At 48.7% G+C, this 24,364-nt stretch overlaps 10 protein-coding genes across 10 annotated transcripts; 4 read left to right on the top strand and 6 right to left on the bottom strand.

Moving 5' to 3' along the window:
* Window positions 1-467: 467 nt before the first annotated feature.
* B0J16DRAFT_406933 (putative phosphatase regulatory subunit-domain-containing protein) lies at window positions 468-2,083 on the bottom strand. Its single transcript, XM_046132991.1, has one exon. The coding sequence runs from the start codon at window positions 1,924-1,926 to the stop codon at window positions 802-804; it is 1,125 nt and encodes a 374-aa protein (XP_045977441.1). The 5' UTR covers window positions 1,927-2,083; the 3' UTR covers window positions 468-801.
* A 1,846-nt stretch (window positions 2,084-3,929) lies between these two features.
* On the top strand, window positions 3,930-5,685 carry B0J16DRAFT_406929 (uncharacterized protein; the record flags this gene model as incomplete). Its single annotated transcript, XM_046132990.1, has 5 exons — window positions 3,930-4,340; window positions 4,394-4,811; window positions 4,897-4,940; window positions 5,058-5,354; window positions 5,410-5,685. 5 exons carry the CDS (start codon window positions 3,930-3,932, stop codon window positions 5,683-5,685), a joined length of 1,446 nt encoding a protein of 481 aa, XP_045977440.1.
* Window positions 5,686-6,175: 490 nt separating this feature from the next.
* Window positions 6,176-6,676, bottom strand: B0J16DRAFT_365635 (uncharacterized protein; the record flags this gene model as incomplete). The annotated part of the gene is made up of 2 exons (XM_046130035.1): window positions 6,176-6,476; window positions 6,589-6,676. 2 exons carry the CDS (start codon window positions 6,674-6,676, stop codon window positions 6,247-6,249), a joined length of 318 nt encoding a protein of 105 aa, XP_045977439.1. The 3' UTR covers window positions 6,176-6,246.
* A 915-nt stretch (window positions 6,677-7,591) lies between these two features.
* Window positions 7,592-7,849, bottom strand: B0J16DRAFT_249104 (uncharacterized protein; the record flags this gene model as incomplete). Its single annotated transcript, XM_046123085.1, has 1 exon — window positions 7,592-7,849. A coding segment is annotated over one exon (258 nt), but the record flags the coding sequence as incomplete, so codon positions are not given.
* A 5,370-nt stretch (window positions 7,850-13,219) lies between these two features.
* B0J16DRAFT_276987 (uncharacterized protein) lies at window positions 13,220-13,555 on the bottom strand (the record flags this gene model as incomplete). Its single annotated transcript, XM_046123782.1, has 1 exon — window positions 13,220-13,555. A coding segment is annotated over one exon (336 nt), but the record flags the coding sequence as incomplete, so codon positions are not given.
* A 533-nt stretch (window positions 13,556-14,088) lies between these two features.
* Window positions 14,089-15,814, bottom strand: B0J16DRAFT_359151 (uncharacterized protein; the record flags this gene model as incomplete). Its single annotated transcript, XM_046129631.1, has 5 exons — window positions 14,089-14,574; window positions 14,633-14,779; window positions 14,813-14,854; window positions 14,894-15,039; window positions 15,712-15,814. The coding sequence occupies 5 exons, from the start codon at window positions 15,812-15,814 to the stop codon at window positions 14,089-14,091; spliced, it is 924 nt and encodes a 307-aa protein (XP_045977436.1).
* On the bottom strand, window positions 15,712-16,855 carry B0J16DRAFT_351639 (uncharacterized protein). Its single transcript, XM_046129210.1, has 3 exons — window positions 16,631-16,855; window positions 16,360-16,572; window positions 15,712-16,293 (listed from the first exon to the last, which is right to left on the bottom strand). Exons 1-3 carry the CDS (start codon window positions 16,768-16,770, stop codon window positions 16,068-16,070), a joined length of 579 nt encoding a protein of 192 aa, XP_045977435.1. The 5' UTR covers window positions 16,771-16,855; the 3' UTR covers window positions 15,712-16,067.
* A 272-nt stretch (window positions 16,856-17,127) lies between these two features.
* B0J16DRAFT_351638 (uncharacterized protein) lies at window positions 17,128-18,105 on the top strand. The gene has a single exon (XM_046129209.1). The coding sequence runs from the start codon at window positions 17,330-17,332 to the stop codon at window positions 17,987-17,989; it is 660 nt and encodes a 219-aa protein (XP_045977434.1). The 5' UTR covers window positions 17,128-17,329; the 3' UTR covers window positions 17,990-18,105.
* Window positions 18,106-19,177: 1,072 nt separating this feature from the next.
* B0J16DRAFT_376711 (uncharacterized protein) lies at window positions 19,178-22,244 on the top strand. Its single transcript, XM_046130784.1, has 7 exons — window positions 19,178-19,702; window positions 19,764-20,176; window positions 20,229-20,509; window positions 20,581-20,783; window positions 20,886-21,113; window positions 21,144-21,229; window positions 21,291-22,244. The coding sequence occupies exons 1-7, from the start codon at window positions 19,325-19,327 to the stop codon at window positions 22,072-22,074; spliced, it is 2,373 nt and encodes a 790-aa protein (XP_045977433.1). The 5' UTR covers window positions 19,178-19,324; the 3' UTR covers window positions 22,075-22,244.
* Window positions 22,245-23,442: 1,198 nt separating this feature from the next.
* Window positions 23,443-23,676, top strand: B0J16DRAFT_351635 (uncharacterized protein). Its single transcript, XM_046129208.1, has one exon. It carries the CDS (start codon window positions 23,490-23,492, stop codon window positions 23,658-23,660), a length of 171 nt encoding a protein of 56 aa, XP_045977432.1. The 5' UTR covers window positions 23,443-23,489; the 3' UTR covers window positions 23,661-23,676.
* The last annotated feature ends 688 nt before the right edge of the window (window positions 23,677-24,364 follow it).

Below are 24,364 nucleotides of genomic sequence, written 5' to 3'. Positions count from 1 at the left end.
ATCCGATAGCATGCGATGATATTTAGAAGCCTGGGATGGTGCGTTCTTAGCTGTATAAAACATTTCTCGGCATCATGTGAAACCGTTTGTATTTAATGCTTCACCATGTCTATTTCTCGTCACGGAAGTCGTAGATTTGTGTTGGCCGCCGAAGCGTTGGGTGATGATCGGCCGATGCTAATGCGAGACAACGTCACCTTAACGTATGGTATCCGTGTCGCACTGCGAGTCGAATTGAAACGGGAGATTCACTACCGTAGGCCATGGGGGCCAGAGATTGGCAGTCGAGAACATGGCGCGTTCAGAGTGTCGTGTACTCCCAGCCTTAACGGTCCACCTCCCCGATGGTTCCCGGAAGCTGCCACGGGAGTTCCTTGAGACCAATGCAGAATGTTGATTGACCAAGTAACTTCTCATTTCGCGTGTGAACGTCTCCGACTGTTAATTTGGACAGCGAGTGGTCGATGAAAATGAAGAGTTCAAGATCCAGCGAGCGGCAACCCACACAATTTAAGTACAGGATTGCAATCGCCCGCATATCATGATGACTTGCTTATGAGGTGCTCTCGTCCCTTAGTAAAAGTCCCCGAAGGAGGTGTCCAGATCTCACGTAAGAGCCCCTTAATGTCTACTAGAGCCAGAAGCGTATCTACGTCTGTTAGGCTAATGTGCATGCCGAAGGTGGTGGCTAGAGATTATGTTATGTTCCGCGTGACTGTGGCTCTAGGTATAGTAAGTATCTCCCCCAGCCTTTTTTCCCTCTCTTCGGAATGCCGATGGAACTGCCCATGCAAAAGCCGATTATAGCTTCCCTTTATTACCCGAGCAGAGATATCTCTTTCTAACGTCGACTTGAAAGTTGGTACCGGAATTGTTGTCCCAGTATTCCTGTCCGTTAACAGCATAGCGTATACAAACGAATAAAGGCTGTGCCTCAATGCCAACGGTATCAGCCAGCATTATAGAGAAAACAAATCGATCGCATCCGGATAATTCGCCAGGATTAGTCCCACGATCGTATTTAGCTGTAGTTTCCGAAATAGTTTTCCAGAAATCAAATGTAAAACGGCAGACGACTGACTTTTCGAAAGCCAAGTTGGCCACTATGACGGAACCTAGTATAGCCATTTGAGCATTGGAAAGAAATACCCTCTCAAGTCTGATGGGCATGGTTTTACGCGAGGTAGTATAATGAGGGAAGTTTGGGGTAAATAACTCCCATTCATAGGACAATGCCCTTTTTTTGAGGCACTCATCGTATGACGGTGGGAACAGATCGGTTTCATCACAGTCAGTAACAAGTAATGCATCCTCACTCACGTCAAAGGGACGGTCCGTTTGACGAAAATAGCGAATATGCTCCAAGTCTGAGTCGAAGTGGACCGATTTGGAAAATTTGGGCGCGCCTGAGAACCGATAATGACTGCACGGACACAAAGCTGGTTGGATCTGTTCATTCGACTTTCTGTAGACGTTGTGATCGTGCGTCCTGATCACCTCCTGATCTCCAGTATATGTTCTCAGCTCTCTTGGCGGGCTGTCACCATATCCGAAAACGTCGGCATGGGGATTAGCTGCCGGGCGGAGAGGAGGAGACTCTGCTTCCCACTTTCTCTCGTCCACGCGAACCCTGTTCTTGAGAAGGCCTCTGTTGAAGCTAGAACGGACATTTTGATATCCATCATACTGATTCTTGTCGTAATTGTGGTTTAGTGGCGATGTTCTGTGTCGCAAGATACGATTGGTGACTTCTATGATATCTTGTAGGGTTCTTGGATGCTTCTCGCGAATTTTTGAAATATGGCCGTTATTGTTGCGAGGGAAAGTCGAATCGTAATGAGAGATAGCCAATATCCCGTCCAGGTTCCAATCCCGAGTTGGAGTGGGGGATTGCAGGCGGGGGATCGACGAGATAGTGGCCACCATGGCTGGGTCCCCTCGGCTGTACCCCGCGGAGTCAAATGGAACCACTGATCTATCACTAACGGCTGGGATTATCGCATGTGACTTTCGGTGGCCCTGGACTGCGTGTCCATGCAGGCCGAGAGAATCAGACACTTAAGAAGCAGGGAATCGATATGGCTGTGACGTGCAAAGGCACCTCCGAAACAGCCCGCCGGATATTGGATTCTGATAGTTTACCACTGTCCTGCGAGCCAGGGATTCTCGTTAATGGCGTAAGTAGATAGCATAGACTATAAAGATTCGACGCCGTATATGCAAGGACCGAGAGGGGAGAGGATCGCATATGTGAGAACCAATAGAGAGATATGGGGCCCGAGGTTGGCATAAGAGAGGGTTTTGGTGCAGGTGAAAATTCATCATTTATAGCTAAGATAATGAAATGACAGAGATAAGTACACTAGAATGCCAATGCAGAGAGCACCTTTAAAACTGATAAATTACCTCTAGAGATGGCCGTGAAGATAGTAGCGGACGCTTGGCTGTTTCCGATTACAATAACATCACAAGAGGTGTAGAGATGGAGGGTCGCCATCCACTAGCACTAGCATTACAGTATATTATTTATGTCAGATCATTGAAACTGCATCAAAGGTTGCAACAGCATTTACTCATCTCGACCTATCGCAAACCTACGAGGACTGAAATTCAAAAAGTTTGTTAAGAAATGACACGATACTTTTCTATCGACATCTTACCACCCCGTGCGAATGCCACGGGAAGTTACTCGAGGAAATGTCGTCCCAGCCGCATGATCTGATGAACAAATGAATGGATAGGTGGCTGATTGGCAGCCGTTGCGCACTAAGAACTGATATTTACGTCACGTTGATTTTTAAATCAAATGTCGTAGCCATCATGTCACCCAACGCCTTGCCAGCCATTTACATTGAGCTATAGGATCTAAGTTTTCATCTAATGTACGGTAAGGTGTGAGGGGAAGCTGCATTTGGTTGCTAACAAATCATCGACATGTTTTATGCCCGATAGCCTTGCACAGGTATCAAAACAAAGGCACCGTAGCCACCAACGAGGCCATACTAATTCCACTTCCTCTGTACTTAGGTCGAGACCCATATCGTTTGTTAATTATCATCTAGGAGGTGGGCAACTGTTACGTCTTATGGTTACATTGGGTTTTGGCTCTAACACAGTTTTTAGCCACCGTGGTCGGTTGTCGCCAAATACCTAGCTTGTCTCGTACAGCATTAGCTATCTAGATGAATGCGCGTAACACTCAGGAACTGTCCTTTTTTGAAGAAAGAAAAAATCCAAATTCAAAATCAAAGAAAAAGCCATAAAACCCCCAATTAAAACAATACAGCTAGGCATCACATGTTCTGATGTTAGTTTAGCTTGGGTTCAAGCAGGCGTTATGCGACAGTAGAATGATCTGATAAAATCATTGGTAATAGTGTTAAGGGTGGGGACAAAAGGGGCCTATTTTGGAGGGGTGTCCCATTAGTGGGTGGCCGATGTTATGCGATCTCTCTGAGTGGGGTATATTCTGAAGCGGTACGGAGTAAATGCAGAATGCATCTATTCTGTCGACATCGGATCATGATTGTACATTCCCAAACAGTTAAACAAGCGATTCTTGGCAGACATATACCCTTGTTGACCTTGATGTGTGTGGCGGTTGCACTCACATGCAATCATTTGGCCGGGTGTAAAGTGATCCGGAAAGTTTATCCCTTGCCCTTCTCGAGCACCACTGCTCTTATTCATGCATCTGGTTTGCTCTCAAATCTGCTCTTAGATCAACGCCCCTTGAACTGCGAGAGAGTTATACATACACAGCTAGCACCTACTACTATTCCCACACTTCTTTATTCGAGCTCGGGACTCTCGGTTTCGAACTGGTCTGTCCTACCACTGTCTGATCAGTGCATTCGTGAGTTGGTGAATCTCCTGCCGGAAGACGTTCTCTAAGGCCTCGGGCCACGGACAATATCAATATTGCCAACATGAAGGCCATGACCGACCATCTTCATGATGCCTCGAGACATCCTCAGGAGAATTACAACAAGCGGGCACAACTCAATACATACATCTACGAGTATTTCCTCCGCAATGGCATGTTTCAATGTGCTCAATCCATTCTCAAGGCCGACTCCGACGTCAATGTTCAGAGGCATAGCCCTGGCAGTGCTCGTAACAGCAAGGGCTCACGGTTGAAGAAGGCCGTCTGTAATGAGACCACTGACACCGGCTTGGACTCCATACACTCAAATCTTCTTCCAGCTCCCAACGTTCCCAATCTATCCGCGGACAGCTGTTTTCTCTATGAATGGTTTTGCCTCTTCTGGGCCATGTTCAACGCTCAAAAAAATGAGGATGGAAGGATTGAAGCGTGTCAATATGCCTGTCATATACAGGTACCGCTTTTAGAACACACTTTCCCTTTTAACATAGCTAACATGATACATAGCAACAAAACTGGCCAAGGTGGAATGTTAGCTGGCCGCAGACCCACAATCCCTTACTACTGCTGCATACTTGTGACAGTGCCTCCCGCAACGCCTTCGATAATTCTAACGAAATGGGTGTAGGTATCATAACGCCCAGGATCTTAGGTTTCCAAACTGGGGATAGAAGTAATCAAGCGTTGCAAAAATTCCAAATGCAATTGACGTCGATGGAGCAGCAAAACAAGAATGAGCTCACAGCGCGACAAGGCAGAAGCAGTCTGTCTCGAAATGACAGAATACCTGTTGGTAAGGGCAGTCAGGGGCCTATACCAAGTCCAAAGCCCTGTCAACGGCCCGCTCTACAAGCATCAAGACCAGACGCATTGCCCGATACTACCAAACAGGTGAAGCTTGGCACTCAACCAATGAACGACATTAGTGTGTTTTCCCATCTACTTTTTCGGATCTCGCCGTTATCTTGACTTCTTCAATTTCTTTGCCCAATAGCTTACCTGCAGTATAGTCATTGATCTCCCTAAAGCAAAAATAGAAGGCCTAGGCGGCAATGTGGGTATGGTGCGAATAAATGATTGGACGCGAGCCTCTAATTCACGTACCCTTCAACAGTCCAATGGCCAAACGACTGGGCAATCAGTGGCGACGAAAGAGACAGTATTCCAGCAGGAAGGGAAAACAGGTCACAATTGGTCGGTGCAGTGGCAGAACGATTCAAGTGAAACCCTGATTCCTTGGACTTCTCACCCTGGGGTCCAGGGTACACAGCAAGAACTGTCTCGCCCCCCTTCAGTCAAGCCAGCTGATGCAAACGACAGCGCCAAGCCAAGAAGCACCATTTCTTCACCGTCACAGACGAGCAAGTCTACCTTGCCAACTCCACAGCTTAGCAAAGTCGCTCGCAAGAAAGGCCTCTCTCCTAAGAGGACGACTCCCAAGAAGAGGACCATGAACGTCAAAGACGAGGTAATTAGCTTCTTCCATGCGATTGGCTTGCTTACGCATTGCTAACGTCTCGTAGATGGTGACTTGCAAGATTCCGAGATTGAATGTCGGCTCTATAACGACACGCCCTACGAAAACTACTCCGAAGCCAGTGCCCCATATCAACCCTGTCGGCATAAGGAAGGATGCCCAAAATATTAGTCTTGCGCAGGTCGTGCCCACCGCACAGCCATCAGTAGCTCTACCGCTTTCGCCTGCTTCTATGGCGGTTAACCCACCTGTTGAGTTGGTTCAGAGCGCGACATTTGGTATGGAAATTTCTAAGGTAAGTGTAACTTGTTCCCTGTTCTGAGGGCGTGATGAAGTAATTAGCTAAAATGGCCGTAGGACTTTGCGAGTTTCCCTACATTTAATAGTGATCTTCACGATTTTGATATGGATGCTTTCCTAGAAAGCAGCGCTGAAGATGTAGGAGACTTTCACTTGAACTATGTTCCATTCAACATAGATGCCGACAACATTTGCCAAAATTGACATAATCATACCCTCTGGACATAGCCTATGTCGCGTGATTCCCTGCAATCCAATCCTGTTATCTATAAGGGCTGGCGGGCGTTCGTTGCCCGCGGCCAAGGGGGTTCTCAGGGCGATATCATGCCCAGACATGTGCGGCGGTCTAATGTGGCTTCTGTTATGTACCATTACCACGTTTTAGACACATATAGAGTCAATATCTGCCTACGAGGCCAACATGACGTCCAGCCAGATATGGATTTAGTAGCAGGGAAGGGCATCAAGAGTATAAGTCAACTCACCCAACAACACACCACCCCCACAATGCGCCACTCCAAAAATCGCATCTCATTCTTCCTACCGTCCTAGTAAATGCAAGAATTGCCAACCCGGTACTAATCTACGTGCTTTCAGAGTCAGGATTTCTCACCTCAATACAATCCTCTGCTTCGCTAGATTTTTCTGACCCCGAATCGCTCAATGTTGAACCTTCCAGGTCCGAATGATTATCGCTTTCTCCACCACCCTCTGCAGCCAACCTTGCCTTCTCTGTCTGGACCTCATGTAACTCAACGAAGTCCTTGTTCGGATCAGGAATAACTCTACGTCGTTTACGAGGTCTTGCTTTTTCTAAAGTATTAGTCAGATGGTCAGTTTGAACTTCTGCAGCTGTCAATTTGACGATATTTATCGTCAAGTGCCTTTCCAACCTTCCGAAACAACAAACGCGCTGCAGACTGACCAAATGCTGGATCAACAGCCATAAGTGACCGCTTGAGTTTGACAAGGTCTCGGGAACTTTTCGGCATCTGAACATCTACCGCACTCATTTTTTGAGCAAAATCTGGTGCAGGTGGCGTTGGAAATGCTGATGTAGGTGCATATGTTGCGTCTGGATCACCTCTTCGCACGAATCTTGAGTTCAGTGGCTTGGATCGGTTCCGCGGAAAGATTCCACTGGCCTGCCAGCCAGCTAGAATATTGACTGATATTAGCCTCTCTTTTCTACCAGTTGGTACGCGTGAAGAAACTCTTGTTTGCCAGGATTGGGGTTGTAATGGAGTAGTGCCGAAATTGTGAAGACACGCCTATACGCCCTTTTCAACGCAGAGAAGACGCCCAAATCCAATGGCTGAAGGACATGAGATGAATGAGCTGGTAAAAAGAGGAGCCAAATCTTGTGGATATAACACTCTAACATGAATTCTTCCGTCGTATGGCTTCCATGACCATCCAATATCAAGAGACGCCACTGATCAGAATCTTGCGGCTTTGTCTGAGGAATGAACACCGACCAAAGCTACTCCAGTACAATATTATTGTTGGTCCAGCCATTAGGAGAAGTTTCAAACTTCCAGGTAGCGTATACTTCATTGTCTTTGTCTGGAAACCATTGTTGTTGAACATATTTGCCGGCAAATATGATGAGAGGATCCAAAACACGACCATCACCACTTACACACTCGAGAATTGACGTCCAAGTACGCTTCTGATGATCTTTCACCAAAACAAACTTGCGATATGATTCCCCAACGACCATTCCATTATCTCCAACTCCTTCCATAAGGCCAATCTCGTCTGCATTGTGGGTGTGGCGAAGTGGGATATGTTGGACCTCTGGAGTATCGAATCGATCGAAAAAAAGGTTAATACTTGTCGTATTTGCGCCATCCACGCGCTTATAGTCGATCAGTTTACTCTTAAGGCATTTGAGGGCTGGATGACGTTTAAAAAAAGCTGGAGTGCCAGTTCTTTCCAAGCGTATGAGTTGACCCATTGTGTTTCAGGATGTGTTGAGTGTAGAATCTGAAACGAATCATGGGAGGAGCATAGCCTAATCGGCCCTGGGCTATATCCCAGTTGGCTAAATGAGTTTCTTGATGTCTAGAAAGCACCTGCTTCTTCTCATCCACCTCTTCTTTGGTTGGAATTCCATTGATCCGACGCATTAGATAGGTTCGATCAACCAAGTGTCGTTTGGACGCCTCGCGAATGGAAGTGCCGCGCTATACGTCATCTATAGCCCGATCAGTGGTCAATTGTACAGGAAGGCTCATCTGTCAAAAAGCTTGAAAGGAAAGGATTCAGAAAATATGGGACTTGTTACTATAGGTCAAGTGGTTCACAAGATATATCAAAAAGAAGGAGAAGTTGTAACTCGACAAGAGCGTGTTTTGTGGTGGCGCGTTGTGGGGGTGGCGCGTTGTTGGGTAGTAGTAGTAGTATTTATTACGCCCAGGAGAACGGACCTCATAGGGCCTGTGGCTACGCTAAGCTATTCACGTATTCCCCGCTTTTCGTCCATTCTACGCAAAAGAAAGCCCTACTGCTCTTCCTGTTCTTACTTTTCTAGCCCCGTTTGCTTGACACTGCTTGACAGACCTGCTTGAAGGCCAACCAATACCATCTCCAAGTGTTCAGCATCCTATCTTCAGCAGCTGAAGCATGGTCTGTCAACTTGAGGCTGTTTGTTGTTAGTAATCAGCTGTGATGTTAATATTAGTAGTCATTTGTTTTCTCCTTCTCAAACTCCTTCCTGGCTCAATCTTCCTGTCGCCATCGCAAATTTGACTGTCGCTCGCACCGCCTCCAGGTTAGGTCTCCACTTTGCTCCGTCTGACGCCGACTTTCCACCTAGAAAGAAGGAAAGGTTGCCCATCATGTTTTGTCCTACTCGACGCATGGCATCACGCTCTGCTTCCCATCTTGTGCATCGGAACAGAAAATGCTCCATTGTCTCTGGTCCACATCCACATTCACACATGTCCGACTCTGCGGCCCCGATCTTGTTGAGGTAGCTGTTGATCTTCGCCATTCCCGTGCGGAGCTGCGAGAGCACTCCGGCTTCTCGTCTCTTGCAAATGTCGTATAGTGCTTGCGTATGTTTGCCTGGTAGGGCCCGATCTATCCGTTTGGAGTAGTTGCCTACATTGTTGGGTAGTTTCCGTTGCTGATGCAGCTGCGACACTGCCAGCCTGAGCCGCGTGGAGCGGGCCTGGTACGGTAGCGATTGCGGCGTGCATCCCGCTCTGGTAGCCTTCTTGGCTTGTCTCTTTGCTTCACGACTCATGCTGAGGTCATCGTCTCTGGATGGTACCCAGATCATCTTGACTCTATTGTTTCCCTTTCTCAGTCGCTCGATGTGCTCGTAGATCTGACGGATGGAGGTCTGGCCTGATTGCTGTTGCGGTCGGGCAATCGCCTTGAGTGACGACTGGCTACTTGACAGCACCGTAAGCTCTCGACATTGTAGACCATCCGGCATGCATCGCAATGCCATCGCTATCGCCTCCAGCTCGGCGGTGTACGGGTTCTGATCGTCTCGTGACCCGAGCGTGGCCGAGTACCTGGCCACTATCCTGTCTGTTTGACCAGGCGATCTTTGGGTCACGATGCCGCCCATGCCCACTAGACCTCCCCTGTCGGAAGCACTGGTCGCGATGACAATGTCGTTGACGTTCTTTGCAGCTATTTTCGCCGCTTCACGATCGGCCTCTCGTACAAGCGGCACCCGGTTGTACCACGGTGGTACCGCATAGGTCTCAATCGTTTCCATCCGCTCCGTTCCGCTGCCTTCATACGCAAGCGCCAGCTTCTTCAACGGTGACATGTATCTTCGACTCGCCGACACCTTGAGGGCTGCTAGCGGGTGCGTCTTTGGCACCGTCTTGATGTTGATGTACATCCGCATGCCTGCTTGAGCATGTCGCTCGCATACCGTCTGTATGTTGGCTTCTGCCTCCATCACTGCTGTCGCGACTGTCCGGAAAGCGCCCGTGATGGCTCGTGCTCCTATCTTCTGAGCCCTGTTGAACCAGCTCAGTGCTCTTTCGTTTCGTGCATGCGACCACACGACCGAAGCGTAGTCCATCGCCGGAGCGACGGTCGCCGTAAACAGCTGCCTGGCCGTGCGTGGAGATAGCATCCTCAGTCTTCTCAGGCACATGGCCGCCGTGAGACCTCTGGTGGCCGCTTCAGCCATGTGTTTCTTGAATCTTAGTCCTGCATCCATGATGACGCCCAGGATCTTGGCCTTCCGCTTCGGCTTGATCACATCTCCCTTGATCGTGAACGGTATGCGGCTGGTACGGTCGATGACGCGGGTAAAGTGCACGATGGTCGTCTTGTCGCACTCAAATGTCGCTCCGCTGCGTCTTTCCCAGTCCAGTGCACGGTCGATGATGGCCTGAATGCCCTCTCTGTTGTCTTCGGCCGTCGGACCTGTGACCCAGGCTGAGTAGTCGTCGACAAACGCAATCGAGCCTCCGTTCGAGTCTATCCTGCTCTGCACTAAGTCTGCATTGAAGAACAGGAACAGTATCGGCGATAGTGGTGACCCTTGCGGGAGGCCAGCTTGTGGCAGTTCCCGTAGCGCTGATGTGTAGCCATTCACCGTGATGGTAGCCGTGCGGTATGAGCAGAAGGCATCGATCCACCTGATCAGCCCCTTGGGTATACCACGCGCCTCGAGTCTCTGCAGCAACCTGCCATTGAACACGCCGTTGTAAGCTCCTTTAACGTCAAAGCTGACCAGACTGACCACTTTGCGATTGCGCCATGCTTTGTAGACCTGTTCCTGGAAGAGCAGTAGAGCCTGCTCTGCCGATCGCCTCTTTCTCGCACCAAAGTGATTGGTGGGTAAGAGTCCGTACGTCTCGGCGGCGTGCGATATACGGTCCGCCACTACTGTTTCCAGGATCTTGCCCAGCGTCGATAGAAGCGAGATCGGTCTCCATGCCTTGGCTATCTTATAGTCGCCTTTGTTCGGTTTCTTGAGTGGGATGATTTTGGCCGTCCTCCACTGGCTAGGCAATCGCCCTGTGTCCAGTGATGTCCGAAACAGATGCAAGACCCGTTCCTTCACCACCGGCCACAGCTGCTTCCATACCATGGCTGGCAGTCCGTCTTGACCGGGCGCCTTCCACGCCTTGGCTTCCATCACCTTCTCCTCAACCTCCTCCATCGTGAGGTTCGGCATGGCCACTTCTCTGCGCCGTGGTCGCGGGCCTTCTTCTTCTATGTCTGTTGGCAGCGGCGGGAAGAAGACGTTGAGCAGTTCCTCCGCCTGTTCGACTTTGTCCTGCGTCGTTGTTCCATCAGTTCTCTTCAGCGGAGGCACCTTATCACCGTTCGCATGATGTCCGGGTTTGAGGTACTTGGCGGCTTGCCAGATGTTGGTCCCATCGGCGAGAAAGTCGTCCCAGTGCATCTTCTTCTGTCTTTTGATAGCATCATGGTACTCTTTACCCGTTTCTTTGGCTCGATCTTCCAGGCTGTCAATCCGTTGACCGGCCCGACGCCGGGCCCTTGCCAGGTTCCTCCAGAACGTGTACGTCCTACGAAGCTTGGTGAGATCTGTTGTCCACCATCTCTTTGCGTACGGTGATGGCTTCGCACGTGGGACTAGATCGTGGATCGCATCGAGGACCACATCCATCAACCTGTCTGTCTGTGTCTGGACATCACCATCCCACGGAAGTGGTGAGAGCTTTTCCTTCACCCTTTCCCTGATTGCGTTCCACGGTGCATTTTTAAACAACAACCTTGGTTCCGCTGTTCTCTCTGGCATCGCGAGATCAAACTCTGCCTGGATAGCCCTGTGATCTGATCCATGCTCGGTCGAATAGATGCCGCAGTGTACCATCTCGTCTGCCAGCTCGGCTGACGCGAGCGTCAGGTCGATCGTGCTCTCGCCACCTGGTCCTTCCCACGTCTTCGTTCCTCGTGGGAGAAGACTGAGTAGACCATGCTCATCCATGAGGTCGATGATCGGCCCCGCCTCACCTTGTCTCCTACCCGTCACATCGTCGCCTCCCCAGAGCTGATCGTGCCGGTTAAAGTCGCCGGCTAGGATAACGTCCGTCCTCTTTCCCGTGCTGTTACGGAAGCTCCCGATGGTCGCATGTAGTTGCCTCATGGCAGTACGTAGGGCCTCCTCATCTTTCCCTGCCACGTATACCGATACCACCAAGACCTCCCGGTCGGGCCACCGAAGTATCGCCCCCGTGAGGTCAGCCGACGGTATCGGCACTTGTTCCGCCTCTAGGTCGCTCCGTATCCAGAGCATGCTGCGTATCGGCCACTGCATGTCCTGTCTCTTTGTAGGTATATACTTGATCCAGTTCCTGTGACTGTTTGGTGTCGTCACCACCGATCCTTCCATATTCAAGGCGTACGGCTCAGCGACTGCCAGCACCGCATAGTCCTGCAAGTCTCTGTCGTTCATCATGCTCAGCTGCACCACATCCTTCTTGTGCACGTTGAGCTGCAAGATTCGCAGGTTAGTGCCCATCAGTGATGTGTAGTTGTCGCACCCGACAGTTTTGACTGAACGACTCGTGTGGTCCTCCGCATGGAACACACTTTGGTTCGACCGCTTGGCAGTCTCGATGGCGATGTCCCGTCTCCGCACACTTGCCGCATCGTTGTGTTTTACTGCAGGCAAAGGCTTTATGGCCAGTCTCCCAGCAGTTGTAGCATTGGTCGGGGCCTTGGCGTCGCTCAAAGACATTAGTGCTGGCCGACTCTCCGGCGAGGTGGAAGTATCTCTCGTCAAGAAGTCGTCGCGCATCACTCGCCTTGGTGACATAGATCACCATCGAGCCGTACATCTTCCCGTTCTCCTTATTGCTGAGCCAGTGCATCTTGGCTATCGTCACTACATTCTCTTTTCCTAGAGCTTCGGCTGCACCAGGCAGAATATTGCCAGATGAATCTAGAACCGCCGTCCTGTTTGCACCGTCGACCTTGACCGGGTATAGCTGGTCTCTGAGAACCCTCACGCCCTTCACCATCGTCCTCTCTGCCGCCTCCCTGACAAGCTGCAGCTCCGCCTCGTCTCGGCACACTACCTTGATGCGATCTTCGTTCCTTACATCCTTCACCACGGCTGCGCATCGCCAGTTCGGTTGGCCGCCTTCCCTCGCCCGCACCTTTTCTTCGATAGCTTGACGCACTTCTCCTACTTGCGCCTTGCCTCTGTCCTCCTCGCTGACCCGTGATGTGTCAATAGTACAGAACAAGGTGTCCGTGAATGAGGATGGGGTAGTGCGCATGGACGAAAGAGTGCGGACGTTACTTGGCTGGCTTGTGGGTGGGGTACGGGCTACGTCCGCATACGATGGCTGCGGGCTCGTCTGAGCACCGCTCGAAATGCTGCCGGCTATCGTATTCAGCTGTTCTTTCATTTGGCTGATCTCCTCTTTCGCCTGCTGCATCTCGTCTCTTGCCTGCTTCAGTTCCTCCTTCGCTTGCCTTATCTCTTCTGCCGCTTGACCTTGTGCTATCCCTACTTCTTTCATGACTTGCAATCGCATCTGCTCAAAGTTCCGCGCTATTTGTTCCCGAATGATCTTCAATTGCTCGGTTGTTTGCTCACGCGTTGTTCTAATCTGTTCGCTCGTTTGCTCTCGCATCACCCTCAGCTGCCTGGTAGACTGCTCATGCAGGCGCCTGAGCTCATCTACCTTCCTCGACTCCTCGGCCGCCTGCGTCTTGACCGCCTGAACTTCCTGCTGAAGCTGTCGAACCATCTCTAGCTGCTCACCCATCATCTGCGTTGTCATCCGCTGATTGCCCATCAACGCGTCCCAGAGTCTCTCGAGCATCTTCTTCTGCTCGTCCATTAGCTGAGTCGACGTCTCGTGAAGCATGGCTCGGAGCATAGTCCGCATCAGCGACACGTTGTTGCCCCACGCGTCTTCCAACATCTGCGATTTTCCAGCCTTGTCGGCCAGCTCGGTCTCACCCCTGGCTCCGCCGTGAAGTGGTGCTACAACTGCATCAGCCCTTTCCCCGACCGCCTGCGACTTTTCCTGTAGCCGTTCCTGCAGGTTCGCGGTCCGCTTCATGGTTCTCGAGGTCTGACGCGTCGCTGCGACAGAGCCTCCACCTCGCACCAGGATCACGTCACCAGTCGCGTCCATTTTGCATCAAAGACGCTCACGGCCGCGCCGGCTCCTACGCTCCGCTAAAATATTATTAAGAAGATTGTAAAGATTGTAAAGATTGTAAAGATTGTCCGCTGCTGTTAAGGTCGGCTCCGACGGTGTTGAGGTGTCTGCTCCGCGTCGCATGGAGAAGTGTCTGTGCGTTGTTGGGTGGTAGTAGTAGTAGTAGTAGTAGTATTTATTACGCCCGGGAGAACGGACCTCATAGGGCCTGTGGCTACGCTAAGCTATTCACGTATTCCCCGCTTTTCGTCCATTCTACGCAAAAGAAAGCCCTACTGCTCTTCCTGTTCTTACTTTTCTAGCCCCGTTCGTTGTTGGGTGGGTTGACTTAAGGTCTTCGTTAAGCGGTTGTCAGGTTGGTGCCGCGCAGGCCGTATGCTGACGGGTTTCTGCCCTGTCTGGATTTCTATTTCTTCGTCCACGGCTACGTCGCTATCCGCTTCGTTGCCATAGAGGTCGGTCAGCTTGCAGGGGTAATCTGAGACTAGGTAGGTAAACCATTCCTGTCTAGTCTCTACGGCGGCGGCCCCTAAGTCAGCTGCCCATTCAGTCTGTCTCTGCACGAGGAGGTCGCGAGTGGTTATGTCGGCGGTAAGGACGGCCCATCCGGACCTGACTTGGAGAACCTGCGGGACCTTGCGTGGATCTACTCCGAGTTTCCGGGATACATGGGTTCGAATTGCATAGTCCTTATGGGTCCTGGCCGGGGATTCGGCATCTAGCCGGATAAAGACGCGGAGATCCTCTCGGGGTGGGGCGCCTGCAGCCGGTTGTCCCTGGCAATGAGGGGGGCTGTTATTGCTGTCGAGGTTGGTGGGCAAGAGCGTTGTTTACAGCCGGAGGCAAGGCCGTGACGATGCTGTAGGTAGTCGCCGGAGCAGATTTGGCGTCGGTAAGCGCCTGATTCCAGGAGTCCAGGAAGCTATCGGCAAACTTTTGGGCAAATTCCTGTTCAGGCCCAGTAGTAAATTGTTTCACTGCCTCTTTAAATTTAGCGCAGAAGGCCTAAAACACCTTTAACTTGGCATTATACTCCTCTACATAGTCGTATATAAGCTTTGTAGCTGCTTTAAAAATGGAGACTAGTTGCTATACAGCAGTCGAGGTAGGATCAGGGGAGGAGTCAGGATAGGCAATCTGGGCTCCTTCCGTAGCCGCAGCTGTATAGATTGCATTGACAGGCGAAGACGGCGTTTTAGCCGTCCTCCCGTGGGCGGGCGGGACCCCAACAGGTCCATTCACTGTTGTTAAATAGGCAGGGATGCTTAGTGGAGTTAACAATTGATTGTTACTGTTATTATTATTTCTTCCTTGTAGTCAAACGACCTTTGAGGCCTTATATCTTCCACTGATTCTTTCTACGACTTGAGTTACAGAGTCCTAGATGACAGTCCTACAATTTGAGATTCAGGACATCAAACTCTAACTTTAATCTTGAACGTTTAATCCTGAAGTTGAGGGGGAACCATCAATTCTTCCAACATGAAGGAGTTAGAATCGGTCATAAGTCATGAACTTAATTATGGAGTGTTCAGGCCGTTCATCCTCTAGCTAAGAAGACTTCCAATAGTCTTCGACTAATATTTCCCCGTGGATTCCTATATAAATAAGGATCACAAGCTAGATATATATCTCTACAGCCGTAGTTAGCTTCCCGGCGCGGAGGCGTGACTTTTCTGTTATTTCGTGTTCTTGGCTATCAATAACGCCACTCTAGAGTAGGCTATTAACCCAGTCATTTGGATATTTGACCCAGCTATTGACTACAGAAATAGGTATGAAGTGTTAGAAAAGGAGCAGCGGGTTCTCGGGCAGCTGCTTATCAACAAGTCCTCGTCGCGGCACTTGGAAGGGTTGAAAATCGAAGCCTCGGTCTTCGGCAGGCAGAAAAGCCGGTCTCCGGGTGCTATCACCCTCATGCCCTTGAAGGCTATTATCTTTATTGATAAAGCTGTTATCATCATACGCGTTGAGAGCCTCCTCCAATATCTCTATAGATGCCGATTGGGAAGTCATTGATTAATCCGAAAGAATTTCTCTGGGGATATAAGCAGCATCAACCAATGACGCATTACAAGGTTCCCTTTATGTACCTCTTAAAAGTTGGGGCGGATGTGGGCTCGGTACGGCCGGGAGGTTTTCCACAGCTCATGGGACAGAATACAGGGAAGATGACTATAGAGAAAGGTAGGGATCTAGAGGATAGCCGCACCGTCTATGCATGGATGCTGTAGTCGCAGCATGGACAATGAATGTGTATAATACAAGCCTACGCATGCCCTAATATAGGACTATTATCTATCCGAGGATCTGATATATGCGCTTGGCTTGGCCTCTGCAGCACTGGCTTGGGCGATACGAAATGAAATGCGCATATGGGGCATGTATCATGCTTGGCAAGGTACCACGTAGCAATACAATTTGAGTGGAAAGTATGCTCACACGCCAGGTGACGAACCATATCAGTATCCTGAATATCCTCTAAACAGATGGCACTAAACAGGGAGGTGAGTGATCAGCCAAGTGCTTCTTACAATAACTAAGGAGTCAGGAGGACATACCATATTGTGTCCGAACTCAGCATCGCCCAACAGACGTGCGCTCCGTCTGTAAGCTCCCGCCTCATCTCTTCACTTGTTTTTGGGGGAGCAATAACATCTAGATGAAGCAAGTCTCTGGCTTCAGTGCTGGTAGGTTCAGTCGATGCAAATCCCGGCGAACTGCTAGACCTTTCTGTGCCTGAAGTCCTGCCATATCTCATCAACTGGTATAATCTGTACTGCTATTAGCCGACTAAAAAGTATCAGTTTTTAATCATTAAAAACGTCATACCTGGGAACGCATATGAGAAACAAAACCACCACAACCAACAGCGGCATCATCGTGACTAGGAGCCATCCCGGTAGTGTATGGTTTGAATCCTGGTTATCAGGGTTCGAAGAGGCGGGAGTAGTATTACTTATTACAGGCATGGCTTCTACGTGCAGGGCGAATCAAAGGGTCTGCGCCTTTCAAGCAAAGGTGCATAGGCGGCCAACAAGACTTATGTGCTTGATATGATTTCAAACATGGTAGGTCCTGTATAACCTGACCTTGCATTCTTAGCTCGGGTTTATAGCGTGGTGTTGTGCTCTCGCCCTATGATCTGATGAACATGGTCTGTGCCACTGCCTCGCCATTTCGCCACATCATCCTTGAATATGAGTCAAAAAGACCGAAGTCTCGAATCCCCCGCCCTAAGTGCGTCTCGTGTCCAGGACTTAGTTTAATGGTTGGCATGTGCGAGAAACCCCACCCTTTTCTTCCTGGATGAACACCAGCTAGCCAGGGTTTCACTATGTAATCAGGCAGTGATACAAAAAAGATGTGCATAAGATTAGGTTCATGGGACATAAAAGGCATGTATGGTAAGGGACATATATCACCCACCTTGGACATCAGAAACTGTACAATCTTTTTCCTCATAAAACTACATCCCATATACAAACACCTCATTTAAATATCCTTACACAGACCAACAGCCGAGGTTACATGTTCTTCGTCATGTCGAACAGTCCAGAGCTACTGTACCACATTATTCTGACGGTCATCGATTACCATGTCGATCCTTCCGGAGCTAAACGATCCACCTACGTCCTCGGCACTCATGCTACCCTCGAAGCCGCCAAAAATTCCACCTTCAGAGTCTTGGATACGATGCGCTACGAACCCGAGGACTTTGTTGAATATGCTGTCCACTCAAGCAGCACCGGAGAATGGGGTCATGGCGACGGCGTTCTCGTCTACGCCAAGGCGCCTGCTGGTCAAGTCTTCTTGGTCTCGATACAAGCTACTCCCAATGATGAGAAGCTACCGATGGATTTGAATGGCGGCATATTCATGCCGAAAGGGATATCGTCGTTGCATTATGTCATGCAGACAACGATTGACTACAACAAGGACCGGACGGGCTGTGTGCAGGAGACTCAGATTGAGGGGACATTTATTCACCGGGCCGATGCTTATGCAGCAGCCCGTAAGTTACTTGATCCTCTTGATTATGCAGATTATGATACACCGGAGAAAATGGCCGGCGAGTGGCCATTTGGGGAAGAGGTGGTTGCCCATGCAATAGCGGAGACGGGTCAGAATACCATCGTTGAGGTGAAGACTGTCACTGGTGCCCATCATAAGCATGGGAAAGGCATGTGATGGGAGGTGGTATGTCGTTGCTGCGGGTATGAGATCGAAATTGGCTGAAAAGTTTGTATTTTTTTAGCTTCATTTTGCTTCCGTCCTTTTCACCGAACAAGGAAAGCATCTGCTGGGGAACTGATTGTCAAGTAAATCACTTAAGTTGTATTCAAGTATTCAATTCTTCAGCTGCTTAGATGCAAGTTATTTTCAACCTTGAAATGTTGAACAACACCCGATGCGCATATCAAGATGCATGGGGACTACTTTTCTCTGCAACCGTCCATCACCGGCTTGACGCTAAAGTTGATTCAGTCAACATCCAAAAATCTTCAAATTGGTCACTAAGTTTTCCAGAGGCAGGAACTATCAGCTCTGTCTAATTGATGTCATCTGCTCTTACTAGGTAGTAACCACACAGTCGCAGCAATATGAAATTAGGTGGCTGTCCTCGAAGCTCTTGTCAGTCTCCGTAGAATCGTTCTAGCACATCAACAGGAGCTGTCAGCAATGAGTCCCCCTCAGAATCTCCAAACTCTAAGTTAAGTATTAGTACATTAATGACATAAGCATGCCATGAGCTGACCCTCATGTTATCCAAAGTATGCAGAGGAAAGCCTCACGTGCCAGTTTACGCCATGATGACCGTCCGCTAAACTCAAATTCAAACCTATGAATCACTTTCGAGTAATGTAAGCTGCATTATGCCCAGTGAGTCCACACCATGTTGCCAGTATCATATGTCACCTCCTTTCATTGTGTGATGAATTCTCGGGCGTACGGTATATGGTACAGAGGCACCTGCAAATTATCTCTGGTCAAGTTTTCGCCGGAATACCATGGCCCCGGTTTTTATCTCCGATAATGAGGTTTCCTTCACTCTGCCATGTTACAAATTGGGATATCAGTCTTGGTAGCATGACGTGCTAGAAACACAGCAAGACCAGTTGAGTGGATATGTCGGTCACCACCATACCGATAAGCGCTTTTTTTTATTTTTTAACTTTACGACGTCAGATCATCCCCACTGAATACTGCCATGTGAATGGCGCTCTCGGGCAGCCACGACACTGGTTAACTGTATCTAACCATCCATTCTCTATACTAGCTAGCCACATTATTAATGGCAATCATATGATTCTGTTTGTTCATATGCCCATGCTGACTTTATGTGCTTATCGTGTGCCTCTACCATCTAAATTCATACCCGATTATTTTGTTCACCTTACAGCCCACAATCTCTAATCCATCTCAATTAGATCTCAAAGAACACTTTACAAACAGCCTTTATGCAGAAGTTATAGGGAGTACGAGTATTTTTCAACCAAGTGATACTGGACAGCTAATTCGATAATGTCGGGACAAAATCAACTTCTTCAACGGGAAGAGCCCAAGGCTCAACCCTACCGAGCTGCTTCCCTTAATGCTGCAACGCAGTACGGACAGTTAACAGCTGAACCTAGTCGTATTCTGGCTCAAAAGGCCTCGACCGGTACAGAAAATTGCCTACCAATCCCTCCTTTCTTTGAAGAGCCCTCTCATCTCAACGATGAATCTCCCTCCAAGTTTCATGCTGGACAGTCGAGTCGACCTAAGAGCCTTCGACCCTTCATTCAATCCATCATGGCCTTCACACATGGTCGAAAGTTCTCCACGACTACTTCGGTACATCGCAAACGGCGATTAAGTAGCGCTGCTGAGAAGGAAGGTCAGTTTAGTCCGGCTCTCACGGTAAGCTACTTCTCATTGTTGGATCAGTCATTCTCTATACTAATCTCGACCGGCGCGTCAGAGGCTATACCTTGGTATATCAGCGGCTTTCTCAAACGACCAAACTGCACTCATTGCCTTAGCCATCAACGATGGTGTCTACCTCACCGACTTCTCCGTCAAGCACCTTGACCTCAACGACAGTCAAGCGACTGGTCGAGATGTCATTGCAGACTACGTCCTCAAAGAGGTTGAGGATTATGAGCACGAGAATTTTGCCAAGTTCATCGGAGCCGGTCTACCAGCTACGCTTAGGAGTGTAAGCAAAACGCTATGCTCTCGCTTGTGGCTAGATCTGGATATTGTCCCGATTACGGTACTTGCTGGGAGAGAGGATGAGGATGAGGATGAAGAGGACAGGAAGGGCGAAAAGAACTTCTGGAATGTGAAACGTGTTGACGAACAGGCTGATTCAATGGTTCGAAAATGCGTTATGTGAGTAGACAACCTCGAAGATGATGGAAATGGGCCACTGACCTCACTTTAGGTACTTTGGGCCTTCTCAAGCTCCTCTTCTGCAAGTTGGCTTTCGCGGTTTTGTCCAGACTGATGTTGGGTTTCGGGCCACTTTAACAACTCTTCAGAACTACAAAGACACATGTGGCGCCCCCACCTGGGAGACTATGATGACCTATGCAGAGAAACTACGTTGCAACAAGACTCGTATCGCATTTTTCAGTTCTAGTCCACAAGGTGGCGGTGTGGCCCTGATGCGTCATGCACTAATCCGCTTTGCTCGTCGAATAGGGGTTGACATGTCTTGGTATGGTAAGCTTTACCTGAAAGCGTGGGATATGGCTCACTGCATGTCTTGTCAACGTTGCTAATGGTTGCGATAGTTCCTAAACCGCTTCCTAGTGCACTCAGAATTACCAAGAATATCCACAATGTCCTGCAGGGAGTGAGTCCTCCCAGCCAGCGCATCTCTGCTAAGGAAAAGGAGGCCGTCATCCAGTGGATTACCGAAAATGCATATCGATACTGGCTCTCGGAGTCCGGCCCACTACGCCCAGTGGAGGAAGGCGGCGCTCATGTCATAATTGTCAGTGTCCTTCTTGTTTCACGTTTAAGTGTTCAATTTCTTCCCTATCAACTCTTTGCAATCGGTTTGTTGGTAGAGCTCACATTGACTTTTGCACAACAGATCGATGACCCACAAATGCCAGGTTTAATTCCTCTGATCAAAAGGCTTACTCCGGATCGGCCAGTCCTGTATCGCTCCCATATTCAAATCAGGAGTGACCTAGTTGCCAAAGACAGCTCGGCCCAGGCTGATATTTGGGAGTTCTTGTGGAGCAACATACAACTGGCGGATATGTATATCAGTCACCCAATTCCTTTATTTGTTCCTCATACAGTCCCCAGAGCAAAAGTAGCCTATATGCCAGCTACCACAAACTAGCTTGACGGTTTAAACAAGCCTTTAAAGAATTGGGATATTGGATACTATGGGAACATCTACAATGCTAATTGCCACGCTCAAAAAATGTATGTACATACAAAACTCTTCCGGGCACATTGAGAAACAAGACTGCTAACTATATCAAAGGACCGAACTGCACTGGCCGGCGCGCAAATACATCATTCAAATCGCCCGGTTCGATCCCTCAAAGGGTATCCCAACAGTGATAGATTCGTATGCCGAGTTTCGCCGCCAATGCAAAGTAGCCGACATTAAGGATACTCCTCAGCTTATCCTGTGCGGTAACCAATCTATTGATGATCCTGACTCTAGCATTGTCTACGATCAAACGCTCAGTCAAATAATGTCGCTTTGCCCTGAACTCATGGAGGACATCAGTGTGATGCGTCTAGATCCAAATGATCAGTTACTCAACACCCTGATTTCTAAAGCCCACGTTGTCCTACAACTCTCGACTAGTGAGGGCTTCGAGGTGAAGGTCTCAGAAGCATTGCATGCTGGTCAGCCAGTCGTCGCAACGAAGGCAGGCGGTATTCCTCTTCAGGTAAAGGATTCAATCAACGGATTCCTTGTTGAGCCTGGTGATTGGAGGGCTGTTGCTCATCACCTTATGAATTTGTTCACTAATGATGATTTATACGAAAGTATGAGTCATGCCGCAAGGATGGGCGTATCTGACGAAGTTGGCACAGTCAGTAATGCCTTGTGTTGGTTCTACCTAGCTTCCAAGTTGGCCGGACTTGGAGCTCAAAAGTACGGCAAGGCCTCTCTACAACCTAATGAGAGATGGGTTTACGATATGGCGAGGGAAGAGGCCAATTGTCCATACTCTACTGATGAGGAACGACTCCCACGTTGTTATACCGAGGCTAAGAACGTCGACTCACTAGAATCTGGTTCTCTTAGCTAGAACGTTATGAACCGAGTGTAGAAGCTTGAAGGATATCTCTTAACTGAACACGGTGGAGCGTAATTGTGGTTGACAGACGTATAGTTTTAATTGCAATGTTAAACTAGTTGCGTAGAATGCTTAGCATACCTGAGGTTAATAGGTGATACGACACAATGTATACCTGCACATATCCTTTAACCTAAAGAAGACTAAAGTTATAAGTTATACTTTTCTTACAGTAAACTTAAGATTATACTTGTTGAACAGTAGGATGGCCGCACGGGGTATCATGTGACCTAATAGTCAGCTGTCGGCGACCCTAGACCCATTCAGGAACGCATAATAAGCAGACCCCTCTCCAAGGAAGGCGGGGGAGACAGTTCCACAATACACATGCAATTAAGGACATCAAGGCGCACGCGATCCGTTCAACAAGATAAGGCTATAAGGAGCCTTAGGGGTCCCTTCTAGAGGGGTTCCAGAGGGAGCTAGCTATCCCTACTCAAGTATTACTAGCAGAAACGCATTGCGTTTCCTGTTTTTGACCAATCATCGTCTAGCATTTTCGCCCCATATTTCTCCGATGGAAACGCACTGCGTTTCTTGTGCCGCACTTATGAAATTAGAAAACCTAAAACACGAAACGCGTCGCGTTTCCGTCGGCTGACCCTTGTCAAGTTGTTGAACTTGATCACTCCAGACCCAAACAACGGCCCGCGCTTTCATTTGATACTGCATTATCATCGCGAATGAAGCATCACCGACACTGATGTCCTACTCAAGGACCTCTGATGACGTATTTCTGCCTACTCGGGATAATATTACTGGAATACTTAAGGCTATAGAGACATTACTCGGCCATAGGGCTTGACGTCCTGAAGGGGACAAAGGAGGCTGAAAAGCGTTTTGTCAAAGAATTGGGTAATGGGAAGTGAAATGAAGATGTCATGTATTCGTAGCTATAATATAAGCCAAGGACACCCTGCCCGATATTGGGCTGGCAGATCAATGTATATGTAAGCATACATGCACACGGCTTTCTATCCTCGCTAGAATAGTCCACGTTTGCGTCGGCTAGTAGGTGAGATGTAACCTTATTTCCCTGACGCGCGGTAGATTGATGAAAGAGCTGGTGGCATCAATGAATTTGAGGAAACATGCCTAGTAGCTAATGACCAAATCAACTCTACTAAAGTTGATTTTATCGACCCACTTTAAACCTAGTAGAGTTGATTATGGCCAGGGCGAAGAGTTGATTTGACAATGTTCCAAATATAGGAATAGTATTGCTGATCAGAACAGGGGTTCATCCAAAGCGCGACGCGTCCTTTCGCGTAAAGTGCTATAGGGAGGGTAAATCATACTACTAGATGGTCTCGTTGTTGATTGAAATACAATCGTCATTCACATCTTACTATTAAGCCACAGTCACTATGCCGACTAATATGACGGCCGCGAGCTTACAATCTGAACCCAGTGCAATTTATCGTCACATTGTTCTCGCTACATACCGCCTTCTCATGTGCCAGGTTTCCGGATTCGCCTCTGCAGCCGATGAGGTTGCCACGGATTTGAGGACACGACATCGCGATATACAGCCATAGCATCGATAGAATCTGGTAGGGTAGATAAAACAGATTCTGAATATCTTCCGCAATCAGGAAGAACTGCGTGATTTACAATACCCAACGAATACGATTGAGCTCATTCCGTGTATTAGGCCGCCGAGGTCAGACGGTTTAAAACTGTTTAGTTAACGATAACATGACCTTAACCTCTAACGATCCGAAGCTGATCTAATGATAACTTATACCTAAACACCATATTGCTAGTATCAGCATAACCGCTTTCCGATCATTGGTCATGTTTTGAGCATATAGGGCACCATCTTATCAGGCGGCAAAATGGATAATCGGGTTTAATTTATCACAACCTAGACAAATAACGAGACTTGTTGTGAACTATGTTTGCACAGAATAATGGTAATACAGCAGAGCAGGACCGAAAGATCAAGCTCTTGTGCCGAGCACCAAAATATAACCTAGAGAGAGCTGATACTTTTATGAGGCGTTGCTGAGATCAGCCTGGGGGTAGGAATATGAATATTTTGATTGGTCTAGAAGCAAAAATATACCGCATTTCTGTCTACATTCTTGAGTAGGAAGTTGGTGATTTTACCGACCAGGTCGGATCAACGGTGATGGATTCGATATTACAAGATTTAAAGGACATCTCTGTACCAACCCCCAGACTAGCATGAGCAAACTCCACCAGAGGGTTTTGCTTGACCAATAGAAAGCCTTCACCT

Source organism: Fusarium flagelliforme, assembly GCF_020744385.1.
Source record: "Fusarium flagelliforme strain FIESC 12 MPI-CAGE-AA-0113 chromosome Unknown B0J16scaffold_9, whole genome shotgun sequence".
Classification (NCBI taxonomy): domain Eukaryota; kingdom Fungi; phylum Ascomycota; class Sordariomycetes; order Hypocreales; family Nectriaceae; genus Fusarium; species Fusarium flagelliforme.
This window is presented reverse-complemented; position numbering and strand designations above follow the sequence as displayed.